Source organism: Pipra filicauda, unplaced genomic scaffold (assembly GCF_003945595.2).
Source record: "Pipra filicauda isolate LSUMZ 115617 unplaced genomic scaffold, ASM394559v2 scaffold150_size2825430_pilon, whole genome shotgun sequence".
Taxonomy (NCBI): domain Eukaryota; kingdom Metazoa; phylum Chordata; class Aves; order Passeriformes; family Pipridae; genus Pipra; species Pipra filicauda.
This window is the reverse complement of record NW_024103996.1, coordinates 174,963-191,849: the sequence shown is the minus strand read 5'-3', so window position 1 is coordinate 191,849 and position 16,887 is coordinate 174,963. Positions and strand designations below refer to the sequence as shown.

Here is a 16,887-nt window from a genome sequence, read left to right as displayed (position 1 = left end):
TATCCATATCAGTAGTGTCAGCCTGAAGTCCATGGCTTAGATTGAAAGGATCCACACATGGAAATTAGGAAAACCGGAATTATATGCAAAATCCAAGTGTGTGAAATATCTGAAAGGGCTACCACCTGCACTGTAAAAACATGTGAGGGACACACAGTTGGAAAATGTCGAAAGCACAGTTTTACCCAAACCAGTGTCCACCACAGGACCAACAGGCATCGGGAGGCACTGGGCATCTCTCAGGATGGGAGATACAGCAGCATGTGGACCCTGAGGAGCCCTGGAGTCAGCTGGAATCCCCAGGTGTGGAGCACACCCACCCTGCTGCCATGTGCTGGGCACTTCCCTTGGGAAGACAGCGCCCTGACCACTCCCGGTGTCACGAGGCTGCTCCAGGAAAGAGCCTGTGCCAGGTGCTCCTCAGCACTCCTATGGGGCAGCTGCAGCCATGGCCTCCCTTCCTGGGTAGAAATGTGGGAATGTGAGGAGTCAGGCTGGGAGACAGAGAAGGCAGCTCTAATGAGACAGGGCCAATAGCAGTCTCCAAGAATTGCTCTACTGATCAATAGACATCGAGGGACGTGTGGTTCTTTCCAGACATTTTAAGCAATCTAAATATTTCCATAACAGGAATATTATTTTAAGATGCATTTTCAGAGCAGCTTTCTGAAGAAATTGGAATACTTATTAGAAAATTTTCCTGTGGTTTAAATCGTTGGCACATCTCCTCAGAAAGAGCAGCATATTGGCAAAACAGGAACAAAACAGCATTTTCCTGGGGGAACTTCCTCTGAAATCAAAGATTTTTCTGAATTAGTCCAGGCCCAGGGAGCCCTCCATGCTGACAGCTGTGTGCTGCTGTGCCTCCTCACCCCCCTGATGCCGAGAACAATCTATGCAATGCCATTTCTCTGTGTACCATAGATCCACATTTATGTGGGCATTTGTGATTTGACAACACTGCCATTCAGGATGTATACATATGAAATAGAATATTAGACAAAACCAGCATAAGTGGTATGTTTATATTCAGTGATTTCAATTTTTTTCTGTTAAAACAGAATTTTAAGGAGTGGCTTCATGAGAGAAAGAAGATTAAGATTTAAAATATATAATAATGGATCATTTTACAAAGTCTTTGCTAGAGAAAGCAGGAGCTTTAAAATCAGGCAGAGTTGTGTGTGACATTTTCATGGATAAGTGGGAGGAATCAGCATTTCCACAGACCTTGATTTGAAGTCAGTAGACTGCTGAATCAGTTTCTAAATAATTTGCTGTGACTGGAAAGCTGGATAAAATTACTGTATTTCCAAAAACTCTTGGAAAAAAACGTGCTCTACAAGACTGGCAAAGGAGGTTACGGTGATCAGTGTCCACATGTTTTAATTCTCTAAGGTCATTTCTGTATGCTCATATCCTCTTTTTGGTCTGAAACTTCATTTCCCTTTCACAGCTGTGAATTCTCTGGTGGGCCCTGCAGATGGATTTGATAAATGCTGCTAATATCACCTCCTGATCTACCAGTGCTCTGACTTTGGTCTGTAGGTCTTGATGAGTAATTGCCGTTGTTCTACTCCAATGACTGAATTAAGTTGCACTGTTTAAAGGGTTCATACGTGTGTGATTTTAGCCAAGGTGGTCCCTTGCAGTGCACCAATGGACACTGGCCTTTTACTGGTGCCTCGCTGCTTTAAACTGAAGCAACTAGAATTACCTTGATTTCTGCAACTGCCTAAACTCTGTTATAACCCTTTGATTACTGTCAAGCTACATAACGTTGAAATTTAGTATTTTGTGCATCCTCTTCATCTCCTTCACTCTGGCACATAAATTCACATTTACAGCACTGCCAAGAGAAAGGGGGGAAAAGTAAAACTCCCTTCAGCAAGACAGCACAGCACCCTGGAAAACTAGCTGCCCTTAAGAGGCAATGAGCACTGCAGCTGGCACAGGCATCACCCCTAAACACCTGTAATACTCCTCAAATTAAATAGAAAATATCCTTTACTGCAAATGCAGTCGTTCCCACACACACTGCCTGGATTCCCTGCAGCACGGGGTCACAGGGGCTCACAGGCAGTACCAACTATAGATATACTACTCGTATGGATGGCTGGTATTTTCATTTGGAAGGTGTTAATCAAACATTCATGTTGGGCTGGTCACTGGACATTGTAGAGATCTTGACATAACATCAGCAACTCAATGTTGCAGCAGATAAAACAGACCGTGTTTCATCCTCGCTCTCATTGAGGTATAAATACATTGGTGAAACTGAGCTGAGGGGAAAAAGTGGTCTTCTGAACTGCCTATGACATATAATTCTGGAATGAACTGGAAGTCAGTTCTGAAATGAGCATTTTAAAATCTCTGTGTAATTGCTCAAATTACCGCAGCGCATCCTGTGACTCCTCAAAGACTTGGTCCTTAGGATGGTCTTATAATAAGTAAATTAAATAGAACAATATATTGATTTTTAGCCTTTGAACTTAATTTCTTTATCATTTTTAAGGCATTTAGAGTGACAGGCATACTCGTGTTTACTGTTAACAGCAATGGCACTATTCACAGTGCTGGTTGGGGTACAGTATGGAAGTGAGTGAGCAATTCGTGCTGAAAATTGCCATGAAAGGAGTATGTTGGGTTTTTAAAAGACAGTGTTAGATGTTTTAAAAGTAAAGACATTACCCTGTGAAAATCTGCCTGCTCCTCAGTATCACCTCACCCATATTAATTTTCATTCATTTTCTGTCACGCCAGGTTGCTCCAGACACCCGTGTCCCTGTCCTAAAGCAGACACAGTTCACTGATGCCCACGTCAGGCTGTGCCTTCTCTCACCAAAGTTGCATTGAGCGACAGTGACATTTGTAATTGTTTGTGACAAGACCTAGGGTGAACACCTCGGGTTTTCACCAAAAATCGTGCATTTTGAGATTAATGAGAACCCAAGTGCTTTTCACACCAAAAAATAGTAGTTAAAACATGCTCTTATACTGAAAACATAACTGGAGTTTTCTCAAAATGCACAGTTCAGGTTTTCATCGTCTCTCCCCTTTGTCTCCTCACCAGTGCTGCCAAGTAAACACAGAGAGGTTGTGAGGGGGTCCCACTGTGCAGTCCTGAGCACAGATAACCTGTCCTTGCCCTGTAAGAGTGAGCAGGTGTGTGTCTGCTCACTTTATGCACGTTTGGACAGAAGGTTGCAGATTCTGCAACACAGTCACTTAACAACTAGGAAAAAATAATTTATTGAAGTACATAATTATTTAATATATAGCAGGAAGTAATAGTTTTTGCAAATAATGCAGTGAAAACATTTGGCTGTTTTACATGGGAGGATGATTTCTCCACTACGAGCATTCCCTACGTACTTCCAGGCACCTAGTTGGGCTTTGGCTGTGTCATTTCAGGTTGAAGCTGTCCCTTTACCTGGGGAAACTTGGGGAACTGACAGAGCACAGCACACAATGCTGTCTTGTTCCTGTTATCTGCCCCCAGTGTCAGCAACTCATCTGCATAGCACAGACACAACTACACACAACTACAGCAAATAAACACAGCAGAAACTTCTGTGGATAATAATGCACGTCCAAATGCCCTGTCCTCTAAACCCCAGGCTTCACTGAGTTTGCAAATATCATCATAGCAAGAACAATCTGAATGTATAAAATTTTGAAAGTGTGAATTGGTGTGAGAAGACAATGCATCTATTGAAGGTCGCCAGCCCTCGGGATGCCCATGAGTAATTTATACCATTGTGTTCTGTGGAGCATTGTTCTTTCACTCAGTCCTCCAGTTTAACACTTCAGAAATAGCCCTTTCTCCTGATGCCTTCCCTTCCCTGCCCTGAGCTGTTTACTTGGAACAGAAGGAAACATGTATTTGCACCATAATAATAGACACATATTTCAAATAATAGTTTTAACTGGGGATGACAGCTTGTTTTCCAATCCCAGATATCTTTAAGGTGGAGACACATGGAGCATGAAAGGGATGGTAACATTTGTTTTCATAGCCACTGTGTATGTATTGTGGCTAAACATCTGCCTGTGCATACTGAAATACAGGATCACAGTCTGGAAACGTGAACGGTAATGAAAACATTCATTTTTTACTGAAGTACATTGAGATTGCTTCGGTGAGAATAGTGAGTGTCTGGACCAGCCCAACCTTTTTAGGATTGAGTATATTATTAGATACATACTGTAAGTTTCTACACAGATGTTTCTGAATATTTATCCAGACGTTTTGAATTCTCAGGCTTTTGGTCAGATGTTAAAACATGTACAAACTGCCCACAGTCATTGGTGACACAGGATCTTTTCCAGGGCACCATCACAGAGTTTATGTTGGAGGCATCAAAGTAGGGCAGGCTGCCTATCCCATGGCATCCTCATGCAAAGGTACCTGCATATGGCTCAAGAAGAGGCTAGGAGAGCTGGGTGGGCCGTAGAGAGGAGTTAATCAGCAGTGCAGGTGGTTCAGGTAGCTGCTTTTCACACGGATAATTAATGTGTACAAGTAGCTGCTAATTGCACGTTTCAGGAATGATTTATGAGGTGGCAGAGGGGAAAGGGGGACACAATCTCATTTCTTTGGGAACTTCTGCCATTCATACAATGGTATCAGCACAGCTGTGAGATGGGACATGATTAATGAACAGTGGGCAAACATGGGACAGCACTGTGACGCTCGTCAGGACAGAAAGTGGCCCTCGGAGCCAGGGCAGCACCGTGCCATGATGAGCTTTTGTCTTTAGCTCACTAATTCCCTGGGACACCGGGCTGCAACCCGGCTGGACTCTGGAGTAAGGTCGTTTGTGTCCATCAGAACAATTATGGTTTTAATGAGGACGATTTTCATTGAGTTGCTGTGAGCAGGTTTGTGTTTATGAACAAAGATTGTGGATATTTATTCTCTCTGTAAAGGTCCGGGGAAAACAAATGTGGCAAGGACTAATATTTATACAGGACATTAAATCTAGACTTATGAACATCTCTGTTAAACACCTGTTCCTGGCACTCTGTCTCAGCTGCTGCCTGGGAACACCTTTACCTCCTGTCACATCCCTCCGTGTCTGTCTGCCCTGCACCTCCGAAATACGTGTGCGGGACACCCCTTGTCTGCTTGCGTTAAATGTACCTCCTTTTCTGAGCTAAAGACAATACAAAGTAAAATCACACATTTTTCTGACATTCTCATGGGCTGATTCCAACACCAGTTTACTGTATTTTTTAATCCTAGTCTGGTTTGTCTCTGAAAAAGTTAATAATGAAATTTGAAGAAATGTAGCCTTGCAGTGTAAGTGCACATGCAGGTCAGCACCTTGAAGAGACAGTGTTACATGCTTCACTGATAGGAAAATGAACGTTTTGAACACTTTTCTCAATGCACTGTTTATGTATCAAAATAGTCCAGCGTGTTTTGCACTGTGTTCTAAAAACTATTCTATGAGGGCTAGACCTCAAGCTGTGTAATCAAAGTCTCTGTTTATTTCCTTTTACATAATGTATTATTTTTAAATTGCTGCAGTTCAGCATTAAAGAGTGAATGCCTTTATTTCTATTTTTTATAGCTTTTAGAATTTGACAGAGAGCTGTCAGTCTTTAAAGACAGATTGTATGAACTGGACATCTCATTTCCTCCCAGGTAAGATTCATATATTATCTATTTATTTAACTAGCTAAACCATAATTGTTACTTGTGCTGTAGGTAAAATGTGAGTGTTTCCATACTTATTGCAGAAATTATGATGATCAGTCTTCCTTTCATGGATGTTCCTTCACCCACATCCCCTCCATCACTCCACGAACCGCGTGCCAGTAGAGCTCTGGACCTCATTGTCCTGGTCCCCCTGATCCTGTCCTTTATAGCTGCTCTCAAAACAGACCTGGTGGGATTGTGTGCTCAGAGATGTGTGCAGACTTTTAAGCACTGGGCCCAGACCACCTGTTCAATTACTTTATTGCAGCCATAAAGAGAGTCTCTGCCTGAAGCTGTCTGATGACTGTGAGTGGCACCACTCATGGAGGTGCAGAGCCCAGGGCCATCGCGCAGGGAGAGGGGGATGAGGAAAGAGGGCAGGAACTTAGATTCTGCTTCTTCAGTTTCATATTATATAACTGCTAAGAGTGTTAGAATAACTTGGCTGGTTTAATACCCATGCATGATTTTTATCAGCTGCATCCCTGAGGTGAATTTTAACCGTGACTAGTATTATTATCATACAAACGCAAGCTTTTTGCAAGTGGCAGTCCTGATCAGGGGAAATCTGTGGAAAATTTGGTGCATTTTAAACATGTATGATCCCTTTCCAAGAATGAAGGAGTCAAATCTCACAGTTGCTTTTAAGGGAAAGAAATGCTGCATTCGCAAAGAAAAAGTTGAAGAAATTATAGAAAAAAGACAGATAAACCCATGCTTTTTATATACTTCCTTTTTTATAGGTACAATATTTTTAAATATTACTATTTTATCCTTTATGGACAGATAGAAAAGTATAATGTTTTGGCATACACTAAGAAAAAATTTGGAAAGCTTGCCTTTTAGTGATCATAATCTCATTACTTCTCAGCAACCAGCTGCGATACTGATTGTATTGATCCCTCGGGACAGTGGGAGTATGCACAGAGAGGTTACCACCGCTCTAAATTGTCCTTATTGATTGAGGATGGTAACAGGAGACCAGCAGTGTGTACATCTGAGTGTGTCCCACTCGTCATGTACCTGCTCAGGGAAAAGGAGGTGAGGGGAAGTAATAAGATTTTTTTTGTCAGACGAACTCTCGTACTTGATTTCTCCACCATTAGGGCTTTCAGCCAGAGCAAGGCTTGGCAAACATATGCTGTTGCATGAATAGTTTGCAGAGTCCTCAGCCCACTCTGTAAGTGCAGTTCAGCATCATGCAAAGATCAGAAGCTTGGTGTGAATACTTTGTGTGTCTTAGTCCTACTCAGTCTGTTTCCTTAACAACTAGTTAATATAATAATAAATAGGAATAGATTTTTATATACTGAAAGCTGACATGGAAGGGATGCTAACGCTGAGTTTATGTAACACAAAATTTCTTCAAACTTAAGCAGAGGATATTGATAAAATATGAGAATTGAATATGAGAATATTGCAAAAAAATACAGTATGTAAAACCAACAGGCTAAACTCATGCATTTGCAAAGAGCAAACTGGATTTACATTAGGGTGCTTTTTTCACCCATCCCTCCTCATGTCCTGTGTCATGTGCCCAGGGCTTCCTGATGCCCCTCCCATGGTCCTTGCACGGCCCCAGGCTCAGGAAGTGAGTGAGGTCCTGCAGAGCTGTGGGAGTTACTGCAGGTCAGTGTGATAGTTTTATCCGTGCAACCAAACGCATTGATTTTCCCCAAACAAATAATATGATTCATTTTTCTTTGTATTGAAATAATGACCATAGTGTGCTATTAACTGCAAAATCAGGTATTTTGAATGGGCAGAAAGCAATGGTTTTAAAGTAGGACATTTTCTTTTTAACTTGGAACCTTTTCACTGATGAAATAAAGACATTAAATATATGGCCTAAATGTCTTGGTTTCACTTGCGGTAGTTTTTCCTCCATTTTTCCTTTGTTTTTCTTTTCTGTAGCTTATGATGATTTAGCTACTTTTGTATACAGTTTGTAAATGTGCAAATACAAGTTTAATATACGTTCGTCATATATCCAGTCATACTGTATTTTGTATTTTTAACCAAAGGAGGATATACAGGAGTCCTGTATATTTAGGCTTCTTGTATCTGCTTGTTCTGCAAATGCATCAAACAAGGGCTTTGTCACCAAAGGGAGGGAGAGAGAAAGCCCTGGTCACTTTTGTGTCGGGCTTAGGGGCTTAGTTAGCAAGCACTGGAATTTAGAAGGAAGTTATAAGCAATTGTAATGATAGCCTTTAAGTAGTATTTCAGAATTTGTTTTATACATGATATTTTAATTACGGTCCACTGATTTAGTCTATGAATCACACTCTGCTTCTGTTCTTGATCCTTGGTGTTCCAGACTTACATCATGGGATGCAGACAGAGTACCTCCATTAAAACACTACTGAACAGGTCTAGTCCTGCCTTTCACAGCTCCCAGAAAAGGAAAGGGCAGTCAGGACAGTTTTATCTTTCTTTCATTTGCTTTATCATTCGTGCATACAGTTAATCACCTAATTTGTGTATAGAGTTCTACAAATCAATAGCACAGTTGCATTTCTGTCTTACTTGTAACTTTTTCCCTCAAAAAAGATGCTGGAAATTCAATGTACTCTTGAGATAGATGGAAAAGGTCACAGCCCTTTGAGCCACAGCAGACTAAGTTACTTATAAATTCATTTTTTATCAGCATAAGTTGCTTATTCTCTGGACTTTATCATGAGATCTTGCTGATACACTGCCATACCTGGCCTGGGGTTGAAAGCTTTGCTCCTTTGAGTCAGTGGTATTTTTGTAGTTAACGTCAGTGGGGTCAAAATTTTCCCCTAGGCAGTTTTAGGGGTTTGTTTTCATGCTCCTCCTAGAGTGGCCTGACACCATGATCTGGTTCCTCAGGTGTAAGTAGAGCCAGGTAGAAACAGGCTGCCCTGAAGTGACCCTGTTTGACTTCTCTGCCCTGCCTGGCACCGAGGGCAGCATGAGGTCCCGGTCCCACCTGCACACCCAGTGCCCATCGTTAATCAAGGGCTTTGTGCCCAGGGAAAACCAGTGACTCTTGCATATTCCCAGTTCTCATTTGGGATCATGGAAGGAGTTCTTCTGTTGTACATGGAGAGGACTTTTTTTGCATTTCTGTGTTAATTGTGTTAAGGCATTTTTATGTGCTTTCTCATAAAGTACACTATCTAGAGCATGAAAAAATGCAAACTTGTTTAAAAAGCTCAAGATTCTTCTTCCTTTTTTATTTAGGGACCTAAAACTCTGAAGCTGTCAGCCCTTCTCATTTCTAGGTTTTCATGACACCAAGTTAGCATTTCAATGTAGGTAGGGATAGAAATGTTGACTTCCTGGAGCAATTTTTTAACTATAAAATTCCATAATGAAATGATGGGTTGTAATATCCTGCTGGATTTTTGTTCTTCACTGTGTTTATAGCTGTTGGTTTCATTTTGCTCTTCAAAGTCCATGTGCAGTCTGCTGTCCTGCAGTTTGTTACCTGCTCTTCTCAGCTCACTGTAAATCACATCCAATAACCAGAGAGGAGCACTTAACTCTTATCACCTGTTAGAGAAAACATCTCAGGATCTTCTCATCACAGGTCTTGGCAAAAAAATAGGTCTTTGCATATTCCCAGCTACTATATTAGGTTTTAATACCAGCTTTTAAAAACTGAACTTTATATAAACCTTTTCTTATTTTCTTTCTACTCCCTGTGTTAATGGTTTCTAGAAGTAAAATTCTGATGTTGTAGAAAGCATAAAAAAGAGTCCACTGTAGAAAGTGGAGACTCTGTACTAAGCCAAGAATACTTCACAGTATTTTTGGTAAACTACTGAATTCTTGCTTGTCTCTAAGCAGTAGTACACATAATTCTGTAAGTAATTGAACTACCCAAGGTCTCTCCTGGTGTTGCTGCATTTGTCAGGTCCAGCCAGCCCTGGAGGAAATAAGAACATCCCTGAATACCTCTTCTCAGTTGGTGTTTGGAAGGGAACTGCCTCCATACCAAGTTAATGCAAATCCTCCATGCTGTGTGGTGTTCTGAGTGAGGACACCTCTCGTTTAAACCCTCTGTGGGAAGGTGTGTTACATTGACTGTCCCTTGGGAAAGGCCACATAAAACACTGTAACCGAATTAGTACAACCTTGTAGACCTGGCTTAAATCACTATAAAAGCCAAGACAGTCAATTCTGTATTTAGAAAAGCTGTTTTTCAAGACTTTACAAGTTTGTAATGACCATTACGTTTATTGTGGGTTGAAACTTAACATGAGAGGTTTCAAAACAAGAAATAAAAGACCTGCTTCCCATTGGTTCAGGGCAGGATCACAGAAGAAGAACCCCCTGCCCAGGCTGTTGCAGGGGGATTTTCCTAACCCTGTATCATATCTGCTTTGGGTTACTCATTCTGAGTGCAGCAGGCATGAGGTCAAAAGGACAAGTACAGAAGTAGAGGATGCTGTCAGGGCCAGCCACCTTCCTGTATGGGCAGGAGGGAGCTGAGTTCTACTCTCAGGGTTCCTTCTGCAGTTCACAGGACAAAATGTGAAAAACAGCTCTAGGAATGGAGACCAGAGCCTTGGCAGGAGTGATAAGATGGCAGGCGAATGCTAATTTTGGCCTTAGTTTAATTTCAGTTAAATCAAAGCTATTTTTTTTTATCTAGCCATTAATCCACAATTTGTCTTCTTTTTTCTGCCCTTTTGAAACAGCAGTTCATTTTTAAGTTTTCAAACTACTAAGCAAAATGCAAATGGCACTTGTTGGATTTTACATAAATGCATTCATATTTTTAATCGTATGTTAATTTTGGTAGGTATAGATCATAATTATTTATATAATAGTTCTGTGAGAATTTCTAGTTAAAAATTTAATTTGTATCTATAAGTGGAATGCTATTAAGGCAGCACAGCAAATTCGTGTTACTGTGTATGCAAGGGGGTTTGCACAAGGTCTCAACAGAATCTGTGTTAGTGCACGTGTGCTTCAGGACCTTCCAGTTAACTTTGAATGTGGGAAGAATTTGAGAGCCACTTCTGAGCTCTCCTGCAGCCACATCTAAAAACAGCATCTCTGCAGGCATACTTAGGAAACTCAGATCTATTATTTTTCTCCAGTTCAGTACTGTCATTTAGTTTAAGACACGTCTGCTTGATGTGATGTGAATTCTCCCTTCTGCCCTGGGTGACCATCGTTCTGCAGTGCAGAGGGAGGGGTGCTCATGTAGTCACCCCTCAGAAACATCCAGAACAAAGCCTTGACAGAGCTTAAGGACCCCTCTGACCCAAACCATTCCTTGATTCTGTGATTCTGTAACACTGACGGCATCTGCAGGCCTGTCGGTTATCTCCTCTCTGTTCAGCAGGGTACTTGATATCCCGGTATTTTCCTAAATTCCTCTTCAATTCTGAGTTCCTTCCAATTCTTAGTATATGTGCCTGAGCCATGTCAGCTCACCCCCTGTATGCCCATGCCTCAGAGGAGTGTGCCAGGGATGCAGTGAATGGGCCTTATCCCACCTGCTGTGGACCCCACATCTATGTGCTGGTGCTGTGTCTGTGGGGCTCCTGGCAGGTTCTGCCCAGGGAGAACAGCCCAGGCCAGCCTTCTCTGCCCTTTCAGAGCCCAGCCCTTCCTCATCCTCCTGAGATGTGCCAAAGGCAGGGCAGCCTGGGAGGGGGGTCACAGCTTAACGAGGAACCACGGGCTGCATGGCAAGCCTGCTGCCTTAGACAGGCTGTAAAAAATCTTGCCAATAGAGTATTTTTCCGACATTATTCACCCATTCCTATACTCCTATATTTTGAGGCCTTTTGCTTTATATGGTGAATATTCATGTTTTCATCTCATTACCCTTTGTGATCTAATGTAGCCCATAGCAACCTGAGCCATTGGAGACTAAATACAATTCAGCATTTTAAACTCTGTAAGCTCTGTCACTCACAGGCTGAACAGCCTGGCTGTGAGCAAACAGCCCAGTGTGAGGCTGCAAAGGACTTCATGGTACTCAGCAATCACTGCAAAGGGCAGGAGGTGTGAAAAAAGAAGTAACAACACTGTGGTCTGTCAATATACAGGTGGGCAATTGTTACCTTTATCACTGTTCTCCATTAATTATTATAATTATTCTTGTAGCTGTTGTATAGCAGAGATAGGAGCTGACTTTAGCAAGAGTTCACGCCCACATACAAGGTTTGCTCTCAGATAAGGCTGCATGCACAGCAATCTCATGTATTAATCATTCTCTTAAAGTGACCTACTCTTGTTGTTGAATTAGGCTGTCATGTAATTTACTGGTTGGACATACGTTTGTGTCTTAGATACCCCCTGTGTGATATTTTTCTCAAGCACACCCTCTGCACTGGCAGTATCTTGGCTTTGACACCTCTCACCAGGAGACAGGTTGAATCTCATTTACTCTCGGCAGAGTGTTTCTCCTTTGGAATTCTCTCTGGCACTGATTCTGCCAGAATCTTATTTAGACTATAATCTGGTTTTTCTCTGCCCTTGTATTTTGTCCCATGACCTTTCTCTATTCTAGTAGGTTGCACAACGGTACATGCATTTTTCTGGTCTGATTTGCCTGCTCTGCACGAAGCCAAGCCCAGAGCATTCCCTTGTTCCTTGCCTTCTGCAGAGACTGTCCAGAGCAGAACAGCCCTGCCTGCTGTACCCAGCCCCGAGGGCACCAGTGCACAGAGCCCTGAGGTCACCCATGGGTGTGAAATAGAAGGACAAAATTATGGTTTAGGTGTCAGCAGGCTGCCCTTCCTTTCCAGTGTCCTCACTGCATGTTCTCAGGTCACACACACACTGCCTGCTGTACTCTTAAAGCCAACAGGATTCCCATTTCCTAGAATATCACCTCAGTAACACTACTTGGTCCTGTTGTCCCACCAAAGGGGGAGTTGGACTCTCAAATAGATTAAAAAGTGTGAAAGCCCTAAATTATTTCAATGCTTGCTTTATCGGGTACTTTTATAACTTTTTTTTTACCAATTAAGAATTATTGTCCACTGAACAATACCTACTTGTGCACTGTAAAACGCCTCCCAGGTATTTGTTAGGTATCTGAAATGGCATGTAGATCTCTCAGCCCCCGAGGAACAAATTCCCACAGGACATGATGCAGTTGTCTGGGTGCTTCCAGTAGGTAAGACTGGAGCACAGAAACAGCTTCCCAGCTGGAAGCAGAGAGACAGCTGTCATTTCCTCCGAAACAATTAGAATTTAATCATTACAATGGCTTTTCAGAGAGATCTTATCTCCATTTTTCTCCCCATATTAAACCAGTGCCACTCTTACCATCATTCTCAATTAATTTCCAAATTGAAATAGGGTGTTTCTTTAATTTGTGAGAAACTGAAGAGAATTACCCAGGTAAGCAGTTCTGTTTGGTTTAAGGAATTGTGGCAAAGAGAAAAAGAAAGGAAAACCAATGATGTAAAAAAAAAGTTTCAAGGACTGAGTATTACTGTACACCAGGTGTGAGGTAAGGACCATAGACCATACTGCAAGCAGAAAGGAAAGCAAATTCTAAAGAGCTTGTGGACTTTGCTGCCAGCCAGACTGTCCATATTGTATTCCTGTCTGAACATGCTTCTGAAGAGCCCAGTAGTTTGGAGTCTGAACCCTGCCCCATCTCTTGCCTCGGCTTCCCAGTTATTTTTTTCCAGTATGAGACTTTATAGATTACAGCCCCAAAGTAATGTGCTCTAAACCAGGAACGTTCTTAGAAAAAGCCATGAGCTCAAGCACAGTCACATGCAGTAATATCAGGCTGTTCTGCTGTAACAAGCCAGCACTGGGTCCTTCCAAACAAGCCAACATTATTTGTAATTCCACTTATCCACTTGTAATAGTAGCAGTATTGCACACATTGAGTGGGGCACAACATTACTGTTATTAAAACAATAGAGTGTGTCCCTCAGTGTCCCCTCACCAATGCACTGGTATTGCCCAATAATCCATTTTAGTATTACCAAATAACCCACATCTGTTAGCTGGGCCTCCCCATGGCTCTGGGATGGAACAGAGAGCACAGCATGCTGGTTTCCATCAGCTACATGGCAGTCTCTGGCCCCGGGCAGGCTCTGGTCCCACAGAGGGGCTCTGGGCTGGGACCAGCCCATGGCAGCACCAGAGTGTGGCCGGGCCACGTTTATCAGCAGCAAGGGGAGATCTCCACTATGGGCACTGTTCTGGGCAGAAAGTGAAGGGCTGCATTTTGCTCTCTGGAAAAACAAAGGGACTCTGGGTTTGTGCTGGTTTTTTAAATGGAAAAAGGTCCAGAGTGACACTGGTGATACAAGAGCACTCACTCTGAAGCGTATTACAGACCTGGATTTTCCAAAGAAGTGAGTTAAGCCAAAAAGCAATATGCCCAACATAAAGCCGTAAGAAAGACTCTGAGAAACCCACCATGTCATTACCCCTCCTGTTTTGTGTTGTGCCCGGACTCAGGGCTAGAGTCCTGTTTACCCTTCTTGCCCTTTGCTGCTGGTTTGCCCGGGTCACCCCCCCTTCCCACTGTCACCTTTGACTCGGATTGTTGGTGTGATCACCATGGTGTTAGTGTAGCCTGTGCAAGTAGCAGCTGTTTAACGCATTGTACTTTAACTACTGTGTTTGCCCTCCTGATTTGGCTGAAGTGAGACGTGTATCGTGGCCAGTTGGCTCGCAGAGCATCACCAAGACTTGTTAGTGTTTTGGTACATATGAAGCAGCTAATTTAATTCAAACAGCAATGTTTCTTACTGCTCTGCTTAGATCTGCTGCCTAAGATGAGCATATGAAGATAAATTACATGGAGTCATTTGTTAGGAAGAGGACTAGGGAATGCAAATCTCCCTTTCACGTTCAGGGAAATAAAAAATGGTAATTCAGTTTGGAGGAAGAAACTAAGGATCTAGAAGCTGACAAAAATTAGATATCATACTTTGATTGGTCGAATGATATTTTACTGAAATCACACTCTGTACCAGCTCACACTAATGCTGAGTGTCAATTAAAAGCATGAAAATATTTTTATTTGTATCTTTGGCCTTAGAACTTTTGGAGCACCCAAAGGTTGAACTGGCAGTCTACATTCACTATCCTTGCTTTGGGTAAAAGTAACTTAGGCAATCTAAGAGTGTGTCAGAGCTGAAGATAAATTGTTCCTCCATTTTCTTAGAAAATACAAAAATAGTAAATAATTTTGTGATGAAGAGTGGTGGGAATTTTTTCGCTTTTGAAGTTCTCTCTCAATGTCATATGTAAATAGAAAGACTTAAAAGTGAGAGAAGGTGTAGTAAATGTGAGTACTCATACCCAAGTTCAGAAATCAAACAGACCAAATCAAAACTGTATCTCAGCTCTTCCCATAAAGAGCTCAATTTTCATTGACACTTTATAATTCTTTTCCATCTTAAATATTCTGTATTAGAAAAAAGTCAGTGATATAAAATGTGGGGACAATTGACAGATGAGCACAAGGGGTCTTCGAGTAGGAGGCATTTCCACTCCCTGAAACATGATAAAGTTTGCCGAGGCATCTGCATTTGAACCTGGATGTACAGTGCACAGTTGTTCAAAATGGCCTTTATCGTACTAAAAAAGATCAAACAGCTGAATTTTCCCCACTGTCGCCCAGTGGGTGCTGCCACATTTCCTCCACTGCCACTGGAAGTGTGCAGAGTGTAGAAAGCAGAGCCCCCAGAGCAGCACCCGGAGCGTTTCCAGGAGCAGGACATGTCGCCTGTGCTCTCCATGAGCTGGGAGCAAACTGTTAAAGGTGAGAGTCCTCCAAAGGGAATTCATTGTTTCCTGTTAGAAAGTACATTTCACCCATGTCACTAACAGATTTTATCCATTCTTACACAAGAGAAGAGTTCATTAGGAGCATTTGTCCTCGCTGGAAATGCTGGTTAAGGAGACATTTATATACACAGCATTGTTGGCATGTGTTTCAAGTTAAGGCTCTGCTGACAGGATGGTTTACGATGTCAGAAGGCTTTTCACCCTGCAGTAAGCATTTTTGTAAAGGTGTCTAATCATCTTTGACAATACCTGTCAACAGCAGTAGTGCTCTGATATTACTGGCCCTCTTAATGGTTTATTTTCCCTAAACAGTTGCCAAGTAGCTCTCATCCTTATTGACTGTGACACCAGTAGTTCATTGGACAGCCTGCTCCTTATTAACAGAGTTAGCAATTCATCAAAGTGTTTGGTTAAATTTCAAGAACATTGAGCATTATATGAGTGATGTTGCTGGAAGTTTTATTCAGAAAGCCCACCTGACCGTAATCCTGATTAAATAAGTGTAACTGAAACAAAAGTTTGTGAAATAAGATGGAAAAGCAGATGGAAGCAGCATATTGAGAAAAAGCAAATCCTAAACAACTGGAGATAAATTGTACAGGCCTTTCACAGAGATGCTCCAGCTCCAAAACTGCCTGTCCCTCCATCATCCAGAGCAGGCACAGTCAAAGTGCATTCTGCGTAACTCTACTTTCTGGCATGCACAGAGAATATCAGACTATTTCTGCTATTAATTACTCTGCTGACATGAGTGGTTAAGGTCGTAAATTCCAACTTTGCTACTGTTTTAATCAGGGCAGAAAAGTTGTTTGACATGGAATTCCTCATTTCCCCATTGTATTTTTAAACAGATATAATAGTGTGTGTAACAAACTGCTGATGATGGTTATGATGGTTACATCATCTGTAGCCATACAGAATCCTAAGGATAGGAAGTGTGTACAGCCTTACCTGACCTATAGCACTTGTATGTGTGAGCATTATATCTGTGGTACCTAGAGGCCTTTATCTGTTATGTCATCAGTTTTACACGAGCACTCACTATTCGTTCTCAAGATCACTGTTTTCTCTGCATTGCACAAGGTGGATTGTGATTGAGGCAGAATTCTTCTGAAAGGGGAGAAAAATACATCCTTTCCTGTCTAATTCTGGGACATGGAGAGTTGGTTCTCCCTTTTCCTCTACCACAGTCACTGTCCTGGTGGTTAAGACTAATGCTGCAAGCACAGAAAGATGGCACGATGCTTTCCCTCTGGGAGACTGATACTGGAATTTTTTACTTTTGATTATTTGGTGTAAAGACCTTTAAAATTATTTTTATCAGATCTGCAGTTGTTTTTATCAAACCTGTAATTATTTATACAATTCACAGATCAGAAAATCTGTTAACTAGAATTACTAAGTTTTGAATTAAGAACAGT

At 41.9% G+C, this 16,887-nt stretch overlaps 1 protein-coding gene across 2 annotated transcripts in view; it reads left to right on the top strand.

The window, feature by feature from the left end:
* The window catches only part of INPP5A (inositol polyphosphate-5-phosphatase A), a 192,286-nt gene that overhangs the window by 165,547 nt on the left and 9,852 nt on the right, over nt 1–16,887 (top strand). For both annotated transcript variants that reach the window (XM_027746326.2, XM_027746325.2), the window contains exon 12: nt 5,577–5,650. In XM_027746326.2, the coding sequence (XP_027602127.1) occupies nt 5,577–5,650 (74 nt within the window). The remainder of the gene's footprint in view (nt 1–5,576; nt 5,651–16,887) is intronic.